General features: G+C 39.0%; 2 protein-coding genes across 5 annotated transcripts in view; one reads left to right on the top strand and one right to left on the bottom strand.

Annotated features, from left to right (window-relative positions):
- Window positions 1–119: 119 nt before the first annotated feature.
- LOC127934402 (tripartite motif-containing protein 16) lies at window positions 120–9789 on the bottom strand. 4 transcript variants are annotated; one of them, XM_052531778.1, is made up of 7 exons: window positions 9091–9789; window positions 8837–8932; window positions 8393–8626; window positions 8130–8289; window positions 7900–7959; window positions 7356–7492; window positions 120–865 (listed from the first exon to the last, which is right to left on the bottom strand). In XM_052531778.1, exons 1-7 carry the CDS (start codon window positions 9679–9681, stop codon window positions 449–451), a joined length of 1695 nt encoding a protein of 564 aa, XP_052387738.1. In that variant the 5' UTR covers window positions 9682–9789; the 3' UTR covers window positions 120–448. The 4 variants fall into 4 exon arrangements, with proteins under 4 accessions (XP_052387738.1, XP_052387759.1, XP_052387752.1 ...); XM_052531799.1 differs by lacking the exon at window positions 7356–7492 and having other exon boundaries at window positions 120–1002; window positions 9091–9771; XM_052531792.1 differs by lacking the exons at window positions 7356–7492; window positions 7900–7959; window positions 8130–8289; ... (1 more) ...; window positions 8837–8932; window positions 9091–9789 and adding exons at window positions 3548–3607; window positions 3736–3895; window positions 4022–4255; window positions 4466–4561; window positions 4759–5466 and having other exon boundaries at window positions 133–1002.
- Window positions 9790–12044: 2255 nt separating this feature from the next.
- LOC127934447 (unconventional myosin-X) overlaps window positions 12045–15889 on the top strand; it is a 37961-nt gene continuing 34116 nt past the window's right edge. Inside the window, exon 1 of the mRNA XM_052531839.1 lies at window positions 12045–12554. Within this exon, the coding sequence (XP_052387799.1) occupies window positions 12534–12554 (21 nt within the window). The 5' untranslated portion in view covers window positions 12045–12533. The remainder of the gene's footprint in view (window positions 12555–15889) is intronic.

Below are 15889 nucleotides of genomic sequence, written 5' to 3'. Positions count from 1 at the left end.
ACATTTGTAATATATCAGTCTGTGTGTAATCACAGTGCAGTTTCACGTTCCAGCACCTGTATAATGCAAACATGTTGTTTATGCTGATTGTAACGCTCATCCTCTTCTTTTCCCACAGGATTATCAAGTATTTGAAGCCTTTTATGTTTTTATTTGTGAATGAGAGGCCCTTTAAATGTGAGTTACATTTATGCACTGGGTAGACAGCCACAAATGGATGTGATTTTACACAATTTATTTAAATGCTGTTATTTCCATTTAAAAGACAATATCATACATAACAAATAACAAGCATAATTGCAAGTGATCAATAATATCAGTGAATAAATCAGTTAATACTGTATTGATAATATTTGGAGTAAATAAGAACAAATGTTGAAATTCAAAACATGGATATGATATCTTGCAAATGTCTCTCACTATATTATTTATAGAAAGTTTGTACCATCTATATTTTGAGATGACAGACTTTCACTTTTGAAAAGGAAAACATTAGTCTTTTCAAAAATTTGTTAGCCCAAAACCCAGCATAGAGAGGCTGAGTGAATGTGGTCTGGACTCTGTGAATGAGGGTCATTGTGTCAGAGACGCTGTAAAAGGACAGGGTTCCTGCACTGTGATCCACATACACTCCTATTCTAGAGGAGCTAGAGACTACAGGGAGTTTAGTCAATCCGTTATTGTGCCAGATCGACCAGCTGGAGTCAGAGCAGTACAAACTCCAGGACTGATCATTACAACCAAACTCACACTCCTTACCCCCTCCTTTCCTGCTGATGTTCTTATATGACACTGATATACCCACCCAACCACTCCACTCAACCTCCCAGTAACAGCGTCCACACACACTCTCTCTACACAACACCTGAGGAAAACCGTCAAATCTGTCTGGATGATCAGGATACAGCTGTTCTTGACGAGTGTATTCAATCACTCTGTTCTCTTCAGACAGTACCAGGTTTTTATTCACTGTATTTGGATCCAAAGTGAGCTGATGGGAATCTGATGAAGATAAAACACATTATCTGCATATATCCAGTAATACAAGACTTTCAAACATAAAAAATAAAACAGCAGAGGTTTATTACATTCAGGTTCACAAATTCTACCTCATCAACATCATTACACGTTGGTGAGCCTTTGAGTGTTTGGAGTTGACCAGCAGAAATTATAGATAGTTAATTCTTTTAATTGAAATGTCAGTTCACATTTCAATCTATTTTCCTTTTCTTTTTAGCAGCTCTGTCACAAGGTTAGTTTTAAGTAACATGTCTCTGCCAAAACAGAACCTAGCAGTGAGTGATTAACAGAAGTGACCAGATCAGGAAATTCAACTAACCCAGTAGGTTAAATCGGTTATCATGAGATTATTCCTGATTTGGGTTAGTAAATTAACAGGTGTTTTTTTTTCTTTGAATATTAACAGTTTAAATACAGTATATGTCATGTGAACCAAAAGTGTTTTGTGGAGTTCAGCATAGTTCAGTCTGATTGATGAAATATAATAAGAACTCACATGAGATATACTGTATTTATAACAAAATGAACAATTTGTCTAACTCTCGCATGCTTTTTAAAACATTTTCCTCACTTCTTTGTCCTCCTCCTCCCACTCTTGCTTCATCTCTAATTGCTGACGACTTTGCCACATTTTTCATTAATAAAATTAAACACATCAGTGCACAATTTTCCACACCACAATCAGTCAAGCTCATATCACCAACAAACATACAATCATTTACATCCTTCTCTTCACTCTCTGAGGCAGAAGTCTCAAAACTCATCCTTTCTAATCACCCTACTAATTGCCCGTTTGACCCTGTTCCATCTCCTCTCCTGTCACTCACATCATCAACACATCCCTCCACACTGGTGTTTTTCCCTCATCATTTAAACAGGCTCATATAACTCCACTACTTAAGAAACCCACCCTCAACCCATCGCTTTTAGAGAACTATAGACCAGTTTCCTTTCTTCCTTTTATTGCAAAAACACTTGAACAAGCTGTGTTCAACCAAGTCTCTACATTTCTCAGACACAACAACCTCCTTGACAGCAACCAATCTGGCTTCAGAAGTGGACATTCAGCTGAGACTGCATTGCACTCCGTTGTTGGAACTCTTGGCAAGAGTGGAATTCAAATCTTCAGTACTTATCTGCTTGATCTGTCCACTGCTTTTGACATGGTTAACCACCAGATCCTCCTATCAACCCTACTGACAAAAGGCATCTCAGGAACCACACTTCAATGGTTTGAGTCTTACCTATCAGATAGATCCTTCAAAGTATCTTGGAGAGGTGAGTTGTCCAAGTCGCAACATCTAACTACTGGGGTGCCTCAGGGCTCAGTTCTTGGACCACTTCTCTTCTCTGTCTACGTGACATCATTAGGTTCTGTCATTCTGAAACAAGGTTTTTCATACCACTGCTATGCTGATGACACTCAACTCTACCTTTCATTCCATCCTGATGATCCGACAGTAGCTATTCGCATCTCAGCTTGTCTAACAGACATTTCTTGCTGGATGATGGACCATCACCTTCAACTGAACCTTGCCAAGACAGAACTGCTTGTGCTTCCAGCAAACCCATACTTTCATCACAATTTCACCATCAATTTAGTCACATCAACCATAACTCCTTCAAAAAGAGCCAGAAGCCTTTGAGTTATGATCGATGATCAGCTGACTTTCTCAGACCACATTGCTAAAACTGTCCGATTCTGCAGATTTGCTTTATTCAACATCAAGAAGATCAAGCCCTTTCTTTCGGAACATGCTGCACAACTCCTTGTTCAAGCTCTTATTCTGTCCAGGCTGGACTATTGCAATGCTCTCTTGGCAAATCTACCAGCCAGTTCTATCAAACCTTTACAATTGATCCAGAACCCGGCAGCAAAATTAATTTTTAATGAGCCAAAAAGAATACACATCACACCTCTTTTTATCAATTTGCTCTGGCTACCAATAGCTGCTCGCATAAAATTCAAGGCATTGATGTTTGCCTACAAAACTACCACTGGCTCTGCACCCATTTACCTAAATTTGCTACTTCAGACTTAAGTGACCTCTAGAAGCTTGTGTTCTGCAAGTGAACGTCGCTTGATTGTGCCATCCCAAAGAAGCACAAAGTCACTTTAACGGACTTTTAAATGAAACTCAATCCCAGCAGCTTAGCCATCTTCAAGAATCGGCTTAAAACTCATCTCTTCCATCTTTATTTGAGCCTCTAACTTTAACACTCACTATTCTAATTCTATTGAGCCTCTAACTTTAACACTCACTATTCTAATTCTAATCTTTTTGTATTCTATTTTCTTTTCATTTATTATGCAGTTGTGTTTGTATGTGTGTGTGTATATATATATGTGTGTGTGTGTGTGTGTGCGTGTGTGTGTGTGTGAGGTTTTAGCTTGAAAACTCTAGGAGATTTAGCTCAGAAGAAGAAGAAGAAGAATGTTTAAATAGGAGATTAGTATGTTGGCTTTCTCAAGCCAACTAAATTAAGGTCTGCCTCATTATGTACATGAATGATTATTGAGACTTACATTTGAGGAATTCCGCACAGGTCTCGGGTTCAGAGGTGGGTATGATGTAGATGTTTCTCACTATGAAAACCAACATACTCTTTATAGTTAATGTAGTAAAATAAAAATGAATGTAATTATAAAAAAATTGTTTGCATATCCATTCTTTCTACATTATATCATTTTATGTCAGGAAATGTAAAGCTTACCTCTACCAGATAACATTTCTATCTCCTCTCTGAAGAAATGCTCCAGTTTCACTCTCAGATGAGACACAGATTTTTCAACATCACCAAAAGATGGAATAGAACTGACAGTGATGCTGGGTGAGTTTGTAGATGCAGGAGGGACAGAGAGAGACTTGAAACTCTACATGGACACAAAGACACAAGAAAAAAACAGATTAAGAGATAGTTTTGATAGAAACACAATTTTCTGTACAAAATGCTCTTTCTGTCCTGATGATTGCTCTTCTGTTTGTCAGATCTCTGTTACCTGGAGGAAACGGATGTGATTGTCTGTGTGTGAAAGCTGCTCCAGCTCAGCGTCTCTCCTCCTCAGATCTTCAATCTCCTGCTTCAGTTGCTCCAGTTGTCCTTCAGCTCGACTCACTTCAGCCTTTTCCTGATCTCTGATCAGCTGTGTCACCTCAGAGCGGCTTCTCTCAATGGAGCGGATCAGCTCAGTAAAGATCCTCTCACTGTCCTCCACTGCTGTCTGTGCAGAGCGCTGTCAGGACACACAGAGAGAGAAGAATCAGAATCAGTCCATTCACTCAGCTCTTCCTGCTACCTCACACAGTCTGTTCCCCACAGTGGACTTCAGTGGGACTGAAAGAGCTCCAGCACTGGCTCCTCACTGACTGACTGGAGGAGAGTCCTAACTGAGTCTGAAACAGCTCTTCAGCAGCCAGCAGCTGTTCTTCTGCTCAAAACTCACCTTGTGAGACTCTACAGCCTCTTTCAGCTCCTCAAGTTCCTTCTGTCTCTCCTGGATTCGCAGCTGGTTTGTTCTCTGTGTCTCCTCCAGTTGTCTCTGTAGAATATATAGTCAACATACAATTCATTAGTCCTTGTAGAGAATGTAACAAAGAACAGTTTCAAAAAGAGCAAATAAGCATAGAAACTACATTATCTGTCCCTAGAAAGAACTGTTTTACAATTTTCTTCAATTGTGTGCCTGTTATGTGATTATGAAGAGACATTTATTATTCAGCATAATTGAGTTTGTACCTGTTTCTCAGTCCTCTCTGCTGCAGCTGATACAGTGTCGTGGTCTTTGTGTTCATCTACCATACACATATAACATATACAGTGCTGATCAGTACGACAGAAAATCTCCAGCAGTTTATCATGTAGAGGACAGATCATCTCCTGCAGTTGTCCAGTGGCATCAGTCATTTTGTGTCGCTTTCCAGAGTGAAATTCTTCATGACGTTTTAAATGATTTCGACAGTAAGATTCCAGACACACCAGACAAGACTTGATGGCTTTGTTTTTGTCCCCAGTACAGATGTCACACTCCACATCTCCAGATCCAGTGTAACATTGAGCAGGACGAGCAGCTTGGAGTTTTGTCTTCTTGAGTTTCTCCACCACTTCAGCCATGTGTCCATCTAAAACAGGTCTAGGAGTGAAGGTCTGTCTGCACTGAGGGCAGCTGTAGACTCCCTTCTGATCCCAATAGTCTGTAATACAGCTCATACAGTAACTGTGTCCACAGGTAAGGGCCACTGCATCTTTTAGTAGATCCAGACAGATTGAGCATCTGAACTCATCCTGAGCCAAAGAAACATTAGATTCTGCCATTTTACTAAACACAGTATATACAGCAACTCAACGGATTAGAACATAGAAATAGAATTATTCAAAAACTAAGAAAAACATAACACAAGCCTGCTGAATTTCACTTCAAGGCTGAGCAAGAAGTGAAAAAGATGGTAATAAATCACACCAAAGGTAGGAGTGGCTAGACTAAAGTTCACACATGAAGAAATTTATGAGCGACCTTTGCTCCCTCACCTTATCATAAACACCATTCAAAGTTCATCTGTAAAAGTAATGGTACAGTTTCTTGTTCCTGGTGAAATTTTCAGTGCCCCTAAAACTTAAAAACTTCTCTTCCTTCAGATAGGACTCTCTCTTGGATGGAGAAATACTCTGTGAAGTACCCTATTCTTGGCACTTACAGTTGAATGGAATGCACTTAACAAGAATACACATAATGGATTCCTTTTATTATGAAACATCATTTAAAGGATAAACAGAGGAATCAAATAGCTATTTTTTTAAAACTAATTATTTGTAAGTACATGGAAAACAATCAACCATCCTTTTAAACCATCCATAAAAACAATTTTAAGCTTTACTGAAACTACAGAAGTAAAGTTTGTCAGGACCAACTTTGATGTTGCTTTATCTGAAATTTTCAAATACAGTTTAAAGGCAAGCAGCTGAACTCTGGCCCTTGAGGTCCACTTTCCTGCAGTTTTGATTCATCTTTGATCCTACTCACTTGTCTGTAACTTTCCAGTGATCCTGAATATGTTGAATAGCTTGTTCAGGTGTGTTTGATTAGGGTTGGAGCTAAACTCTTGAGAGCCAGAGTTGAGAACCCCAGGGTTAAAGTCTGTTTATTGTTTATAGCATGATACTAGAACATTTTAGCATGTTATAATATGTTTTAGCGTGTAGCTAATATGTAATATGATTTCTTTGTCATAGGAATTCTGCCTCTGTAATGCTTTGTGTCATATGTTCTTACAGAGTAACCACAATTTAACTGTGGTATTTGTATGGTAGTAAGACTGCAGTAGCTAAAGGTGTGCATTATACCATATTAACTTTATAAGTATGAGACCCAAAGTGCTAAAACTTGCTAGGATCATGCTAGGAGTATGTTAAAACATACTAGCAAGGTCATTTACTAAAACATGCTAGAAAAACACTAGTATTATGCTCACTAGAAACACATTTTCAACATGATAAATCATACTAGCATTGTGTTAAACCATGTTAGAATCATGCCAGTAAAATGTCAAATCATGTTAATATGTGCTGTGCTAGCTACAAGGTAAACAATGCTAGCAAGAGGTATTCGGTTCCTTCTCATCAAAACAGATTGTTTTTCTCTCTAATAATATTGGTACCTCATTTTCACCTCATTTCCTATGTTTGATGAAAGAAATACAATGCAACAAACTTGTCTGTAAACACTTTATTTTAGTGTCTGTTACACAAATGATAATAGGCCCTATTGGTTGTTATAACCAATAAAAAATCAATCTGATTAAATATTTCAGCTCTAATTATATTGCGTGAACTTGTTTTTAATAATGCAAGTTCAGCTGTAGTACATTGATTGACTGATTAAAGCTGTTTGACAGAATTGTTTTGCAGTCTACTGTATGTATCATTTATTCTGATAATTCACACAGTTTCACAAACGAGTCACCATAAAAGCCAAACCCAGCATAGAGAGGCTGAGTGAATGTGGTGTGGACTCTGTGGATGAGGGTCATTGTGTCAGAGACGCTGTAGAAGGACAGGGTTCCTGCACTGTGATCCACATACACTCCTATTCTAGAGGAGCTGGACACTACAGGGAGTGCAGTCCCTTCATTATTATGCCAGAATGAGCAACGAGAGTCAGAGCAGAACAAACTCCAGGACTGATCATTACGTCCAAACTCACATGTGTCACAACTGTCATCATTATCATCACCCCGTCCATTCCTGCTGATGCTCTTAAATGACACTGATATGTCCACTTCACCACTCCACTCAACCTCCCAGTAACAGCGTCCACACACACTCTCTTCACTCAACACCTGCTGCACAGTGTCAAATCTGTCTGGATGATAAGGATACCTCTGTTCTTTAGAAATGGATTTTATCACTCTGTTCCACTTAGACAGACGGAGGTTTTTATGTACCGTGTTTGAATCCACTCTGAACTGGAAGAAATCTGATGGAGACAAAACACAATCTACATCAAAATAAGAAATCTCATTTTAAAATATTAACATAAATCAATTGTGTTAAATCAATAAAAACAAAACAATGAAACAAGGTGCTGTGAACATTGTTAGGTGTTTTGCAAACTGTTTCTAACCATATGCTTCTCTCTAAACTTCTGCCTCAAAAGATGCACCCATAATTAGCCTGAAGTGTTGGAACAAACAGCTCACAGTCACTTGTGGGGGCATTTTATGTATGGTATTCAAAACGACAATTACCTATAGCACCAAAATTGAATGGAAAACTGTTTTACTATTGATATCAGATGATGAGTTTTCATTGTGGCAAATCTTGAATATTTATATATGAAGGAGTGTGTCTTGTGAGTGTGTGCTTGCTTGTTTAGTAACTTACACTGTAGAAACTCGTTCCTTGTCTTGTATTCAAGGGTGGGAATGATCTCAATATATTTTGCTATGGAAATCAACAAACAACGTTGTGTATATTAATATATACATTTTAATACATGTTGTATTTCAACAGTAGATTATGCATTGTCTCGGCCTCAGACTGCAGAGCTCGAATCAGCTACATTCAACATGGGAGGCAGGTGTGGTTACAAAAATGAATGATCATTGCTTTACCTTTATCATGAATCTTTTCTATCTCCTCTCTGCAGAAATTCTCCAGTTTTTCTTTCAGATGAGACACAGATTTACTAACATCATCAAAAGAGAGGCGAAAACTGACAGTGATGCTGGGTGAGTTTGTAGATGCAGGAGGAACCGAGAGAGACTGGAAACTCTATAAAGACACAGAAAATGTCAAAAGAAACAAAATCTCTGTTCATGATACTGTACTCTTCCCTTTCTGAAGACCACTGTCCTGTTTGTCAGATCTCTGTTACCTGGAGGAAATGGATGTGATTGTCTGTGTGTGAAAGCTGCTCCAGCTCAGCGTCTCTCCTCCTCAGATCTTCAATCTCCTGCTCCAGTTGCTCCAGTTGTCCTTCAGCTCGACTCACTTCAGCCTTTTCCTGATCTCTGATCAGCTGTGTCACCTCAAAGCGGCTTCTCTCAATGGAGCGGATCAGCTCAGTAAAGATCCTCTCACTGTCCTCCACTGCTGTCTGTGCAGAGCGCTGTCAGGACACACAGAGAGAGAAGAATCAGAATCAGTCCATTCACTCAGCTCTTCCTGCTACCTCACACAGTCTGTTCCCCACAGTGGACTTCAGTGGGACTGAAAGAGCTCCAGCACTGGCTCCTCACTGACTGACTGGAGGAGAGTCCTAACTGAGTCTGAAACAGCTCTTCAGCAGCCAGCAGCTGTTCTTCTGCTCAAAACTCACCTTGTGAGACTCTACAGCCTCTTTCAGCTCCTCAAGCTCCTTTTGTCTCTCCTGGATTCTCTCCTGATATTTTCTCTGCATTTCACCCAATTGTATCTGCAGGAAAAGAAAATAATCATAAATCTGACAGATGTTAACGCATGCAACAAACAATTAAAGCCTCATGAGATCATAGTGAGAACTATTTTAAAAATATTTTTTTTACTATGTAGCGATTATGAAGTCATTATGTAGCATGCATTCTGAGTTCGTACCTGTTTCTCAGTCCTCTCTGCTGCAGCTGATACAGTTTCATGGTTTTTGTGTTTATCCAACATACAGAGATAACATATACACTGTTGATCAGTACGACAGAAAATCTCCAGCAGTTTATCATGTAGAGGACAGATCATCTCCTGCAGTTGTCCAGTGGCATCAGTCAATTTGTGTCGCTTTCCAGAGTGAAATTCTTCATGACGTTCAAAATGGGTTTGGCAGTAAGATTCCAGACACACCAGACAAGACTTGATGGCTTTGTTTTTGTCCCCAGTACAGATGTCACACTCCACATCTCCAGATCCAGAGTGACTTTGAGCAGGACGAGCAGCCTGGAGTTTTGTCATCTTTAGTTTCTCCACTACTTCAGCCAGCATGGTGTTTTTACCTAAAACAGGTCTAAGAGTGAAGGTCTGTCTGCACTGAGGGCAGCTGTAGACTCCCTTCTGATCATCCTGATCCCAGCAGTCTGTAATACAGCTCATACAGTAACTGTGTCCACAGGGAATAGCCACTGGATCCTTCAGTAGATCCAGACAGATCGGACAGCTGAACTGATCCTGAGCCAAAGAAACACTGGATTCTGCCATTTTACTGAACACAGACACAGCTGGAGAGACATTCACAACAGTTCGACGGCAGTTTAGTTTCGATTTCTCTGAACTGAACCATTTCCTGGTTCATTGTCTGAAACGCATGCAAAAGTGCCAGTCAAATAATGAATACGACCACTAGAGGGCGGTCTTGTACAGAAACTCACACCAACATTTATTTTTGCACGCAGAAATCATCTGAAGGGAATGCAAGGGGCAAGGAACTCGACCGGAAGTTGAAGTCGGGTGGGGGCTGCCATCTTTTAGCAGAACTTCACTTGCGATAGCATTCCCATTGACTCCCATTCATTTTGGCGTCACTTTGACAGCGAATAACTTTACATCTGAGGCGTTTAAAGACTCTGTTTGTCCATTATTTATTTCTAAAGATACACGACAATGTATAAAGGGCTCCATTACCTTCTATGTTACATTATGGCCCCGTATAAACAGTTTTTGTAAAAAATAGGCTAACGATTGCGTCATAACCACTCGGCTCTCTGTCGCATTACCGTACAGACAGGTGGAGAAGCTCGCAGGCAATTAACTTAATATGGCGTACTGGCGTTACATTTTAAAATACTATACAAAATAATTAATCAGAATACTTACTCCTGCTCACTCACGACAAAGAACTCCCCGCTCAAGCTCGCCGTCTCTGCAAGATTAACGATGGCAGTTTGCACACACAGCTACTAGAAGATTTACATCTGTCAGACAGGTTGCTGACGTCGTCAAGCTTCGTTTGAGTCTGCGCGTCAGAAACGGAAGTGCTAAAAAACGCTAAAACTGGGCTTCATTTGTCTCAATTGAGTTCCGATGGGGTCGCTGTGTCCATTTCTTTTACTGTCACTAGCCGTGTTTCCACTATCGAGCTAGGACCGGGCGTGCTAGTGCGTGCCAGGGCCAGTCGCGTTTCCACTGTCACTTCCGGGGCTTGATCGTGCCTCGCCGGGGCTTCCTCGGGGCCAACGGCCAGGGTTTTTCGGCCCGACGAAATCCTTGGGCCAAAGCGGGCCAGCTGGGGCTAGAGGAGGGGTTACGAACAAAGGCGGAGTTTCTCCGTGTCTGGAGAGCGTCAGCGCGGATCATTTCAGAAAGAAAACAACTTTAACACCAGCATTAAAGACTTTTTAAAATCAGTTGAGCTCAAAACTCACTCTTAGTCAGCAGCGAGTGATTGAAATAACTTGATCCGATGTGGATTACAATCACTAAACAAGGCAGAAATATTTATAAGCGATGTAAAAGACTGCACGATAAACATTAACATTACCATGGTAAATATGACCGCTTGGAGAAATCAGACGTCACAATTGTGTATTTATTAAATAACATTTTATCTGTCGTCTTGTTTCGTGAGTTTAGCTCCACGTTGCATATCATCAAAATATAATAATGATATTTGTTCGGGAGCTTTTATAAAAATAGAGAGTCTGCGCTGTGGATCATTTCAGAAAGATAGCCGCTATAACGCCAGCATTAAACGCTTTATTTAAATAAGTTGAGCTCAAAACTCACTTTCAGTCAGCAGCGAGTGTTTGAAATAACTTGATCCAATGTGGATTATAATCACCATACAGGGCAGAAATATTTATAAGCGATGTAAAAGACTATGCACGCTGGGCATTAACATTAAACATGGAAAATATGACCGCTTGAAGAAATCAGACGTCAGCTTCTTATTCTCTATCACAATCGTGTATTTACTAACTTATATTATCTATCACAAGCCTCGTCTCGAGAGTTTAGCTCATGTTGCCTATTATAAAAATATAATAATGTTTTTGTTCGGGATCCTTTATAAAAATAAAGATATCATTCATTCTTAATGTGACGTACAGGCCACTGTGACTACAAATAAACAGAAACAGACTCTACTGAATAAGCAGGCTATTTTCATAAGCGTTAAAAATAAATAAATAAAATATAAAGTGTATTTATGTGCGATTAATTTTGAGTCTTGATAAATTAAATCATTATGATCAATGTATCACTTATTCTATAGTTAAAACATCCATGCTTTTGAATTTGAATAACAAAGCATGCAAACAAACGGCCGCTTTTATCATGTTCGTTTTGTGATCGCGCATGTTCCAGTGACTTATTTCTTAGTTTTCTGATAACTTCTCTTTGTTAGTGAAATAATGAGGTTGCATGACGTTGTTCTGAGAGGCGTGTAAAGGGCGTGTTTTAGTGACGAGCAGCGGAGCTTCAAGCTCCCCTGTGGAAACCCTGCGCTACTCTGGCCTCGGTGCTACTGGCCCGAGGCTATGAGCCCCGCCCGGCCCGCTTTAAGCCCTGGCTCGCACTGGCCCGACAGTGGAAATGCGGCTACTGAGGGAATGCCGGGCGCCCTCGCCACGGGAACAGCAGGAGGAGCGCGCGAGCGAGGCCAGGATCTCCAAAAGTTCCAGTAGTTTTTGCCGTTCAACCCGCGCGGGGGGCGGAGTCAACATACAGCGAACCGACAAACTCTTGGAGTCACTGCAAACTTGACAGGAGACGAAGCTCTCGCTGTTTACCGAGGCGCGTGTCACACCGGCATACAAAGTGACTTCGCGCCGCGTCTTTACGTCTTTACCGTTACGCTGCGGCTTTACGAGCTCCAGTGTCACTGCGCTTGGGAAGTATTCAACTTTTTCTTACTTTCGTGACTGGCAGGGGGACATATGATAGTTTCCAACATCTGTATGGTCTGAAACAAAAGACGTGTCGCGAGAGAGAAACAAACTGGCTTCAGTGGTCAGCTTCTAGGCTGCATGACACTTTTCGCTCTGTTGTGTTACACTAATGGTTCAGATGGTTGACTTATATGAAGACCTCGGAGATTCATAATTATAAGGTCAATGGATAACTTTTTCACCGAGGTAAGTTGGATATGAAAATACTTTTCATGTAACAAGGACGTTCTGTTTCGGTTCTAGAGAACAAATATATGATAGACACAATACCAAACTGGCGGTATATTTCTATATTCTTTCATACTTCTCAGTATTTGTATGTTTATGCGCTGAAGTTGCTTAAGTTGATGTAATTTATTTAATGTTCAGGACTGTGTGTGTGTGTGTGTGTGTGTGTGTGTGCACTGCACGCGCTCGCGACCTTGCATCTCTCCCATTGGCCCGGTCGAACTGTTGGGTCGTTCCCAGCGGAGCTCACAGACATTTCCTTACCTTTCGTCTCGTTTCCTCCTTTTAACATAAAAGTGCGTCATCTGGTGTTAAAATGTATGTTTTAATGTAAACTTTTTAATTTAAATATTTTGGTCAGTTTTCAAATAATTTGTCAGTTTCATCTTATTTATTTTATAAGGAAAAAAGCAGTTTCATGTCTTTTCTTGTTTTGTTCAACTGGTTGATGGTAATATAGGATTTAGAAAGTAATTAGCATTAAGAAATGCATTGCGTTTTAGAGAGTAATTAGTATAGTAACCTAATTATACTGCTGAAGATCTAATTAGTAGCTAGTAATCAGTTGCTTCTTTAGAGTAACTTACCCAACACTGATAATAATATACATTTAAAAATTTTACGATAGTTCTATAAATTACATGAAGAAATAAATAGAAATTAAGTAGCCTATTTACATTATTAAAAAATTAAAAATTCATTTTAAGCTTTAAAATTGTCATTTTTAAATAAAGTAGTTAGTTAGTAAAAGTTTTATTAGCTGTAACATTCACTAAAATAATAATATTACTTTTGTTATATTAAATATATACACTGAATTTTTTACATACATTTATTAAATGAAAATATAATAAGGCAAATCCATGAAAGTATTGCCAAAAGGTCATTTTGTGTAATGCTCGTCAGGACTGATGTTGATGGAAATGAGAATAAATGCATCCCTTGTGACTTGACTGTGTTATAAGTGTGAGATGAGGATCAGTAGCACGAGTACCTCCCTTAAGCCAGCGTCTCATGAGTCACAAGTGAAGGCTTCTAATGTTGCCTTGAGGTGGATCATTAGTCCTCTGGATTGCACTTTTCACCTGTGAAGGCGTAACACTTATGAAATAAATCATTTCAGTAAAACATACTCACCTGTACTGGCTCTGAAACATGGATTTTAGGACATTATAGTTTTTAGATGGTTAGAGAGGGAAGCACAAAAGCAATGGGCTGCAACTGCACCAGCTTCACACAATAGTGTCAAATATCTGCCAGTTGCTGTGTATCAAGCCTGCGAATCGGTTCTGGACAAAAGGAGCAGTCTTTAAAAAGAGACAGAGTTGTGTGTGCGGAAACAGATTCAGCCGAAACATGCGTGCGGAATGTGGGGAAGAGCGGAGCTCGTGAATGCCTGTCTCACACACAACTCTTTTACATGACTGAGCTCAGAGAGGGAGAGAGACTGCGTGATTCCTGTCTCACACTCTGCTCTTCTGCATGTCGAACCTCTCAGAGAGAGAGTCCACATACTAATCTGCCATTTTTTTTTCAGCTTTTTGTGTTTTTGGTTTAGCATGAATGCACATGCATTTCTGTTTGCAGTTATGGTTGCAAGCCTGCATATCCGTTTTGTTTTAGCTATGTTTGTGAATGGTTGTGTTTGCACAGCAGCGTCGCTGAGGTTATTGCCTCGCTGCAGTCACTATAGGCGGAGTGTATTCAAAGGTAAAGCTCTTTATTTTCCTGTGAACTGGCCAATCAGAGTCGCAGGGACTGTTTGACAGTTGTGTTTTAGTGCAGAGGAGCGTGACTCTGGGAAAACAAACAATCCAGGTTATTCTTTTTTCCTGAAACAAATGTCCTATAGAGGATCAGAGCTACTTTGGGTGCAGTTGTGAGGTCTCAAAAATACAGAAAAAGATGCAATATTGTGAAATATTTTGATGATAAAATAATCAATCAATTGATAAAATAATCCTTTTCTATTTTAATATGCATTAAAATGTAATTTATTCCTTTCATGCAAAGCTGAATTTTCTGTATCATTACTTCAGTCTTCAGTGTCACATGATCCTTCAGAAATCATTCTAAAATGATTAAGGTATTTATTATCAGTGCTGGAAACTGTTGTGTTGCTTAATTTTTTTTTTTACTTTTTTTCAAGATTCTTTGATGAATAACAAGTAAAAAATTATTTATTTATAAGAGCATTTATTTAAAATAGAAATCTTTTCTAACCATGTACACTACAGTTTTTTATTATGTATTATGTTCTTTTTAAGTTTTTATTCATCAAATAATCCTGAAAAAGTTTAGCAGTATCCAAAAAAATATTTGGCAGCACAACTGTTGCCAACTTTGATATTTCTAATAATAAATTGGAATATTAGATTGATTTCTCGAGGATCATGTGACACTTTATAATGGCTGATGGAAGTTAAGCTTTGCATCACAATATATATATATATAAAATTAGAAAACATTATTTTAAATTGTAATTACATTTTGCAAGATTACTGTTTTTTTCTGTATTTTTGATCAAATAAATGTAGCCGTGATGAGCATAAAATACTCCTTTAAAAAACATGACATGTTTTACTGATCCCAAACTTTTTACCAGTAGTGTATTATACAATGCATAGTTATATGTGTTTTATAATAAAACTTTCTAATATAATCTTCACTAACACCCCCAAAGGGAGGTTTTGTCACATTTAACTTACTTCTGGGGACAGTTTTGTTCTCAAAGAGTGGAAAAGTAAACCTCACACAAACTCGGTTATGTACCCCCACAGGTTTCTTCATCTACTTTGTGTCAGGTCATCCTTCTTGTTATACATACACACACACACACACACATGCATTAAATCTTGTGAGTAGCTTAATGATTACACAGCACAGTGATTCAACGTAGCCTTTAACAAGAAACTCAGAACAGGAAAACCCCTTATGCTGATAAAGAGAAATACTGGAAGAGAAAACCGTTAGTGGATTTTTTTTTTTCCCGTTTGTGTTCCATGTTTCTGTTATGAAAAGTAAACCAAAAAATAAAAATAAAATAATTTACTCAACCCTCTATAAGACTTTTTTTGCTCCTTGAAACTCAAAAAGAGAATTGTCAAATGATGTCCTGAATGAATGGGGACTGGAACTTTCAAGCTTTAAAAAGAAAGCAAAACTGCCATTAAATTGCTTTGTATGACTCATGTCTGATATTCCAAGTCTTCTGAAGTCATAAAATAGCTTTTCGGTGAGAAATAGATAAAAATGAAATAGTTTATTTTACTGATAATCTTCTCGAGTGAGCT

Source organism: Carassius gibelio, chromosome A2 (assembly GCF_023724105.1).
Source record: "Carassius gibelio isolate Cgi1373 ecotype wild population from Czech Republic chromosome A2, carGib1.2-hapl.c, whole genome shotgun sequence".
NCBI lineage: Eukaryota > Metazoa > Chordata > Actinopteri > Cypriniformes > Cyprinidae > Carassius > Carassius gibelio.
Note: the sequence above shows the minus strand (reverse complement) of the source record. Positions and strands in the feature narration are given on the sequence as shown.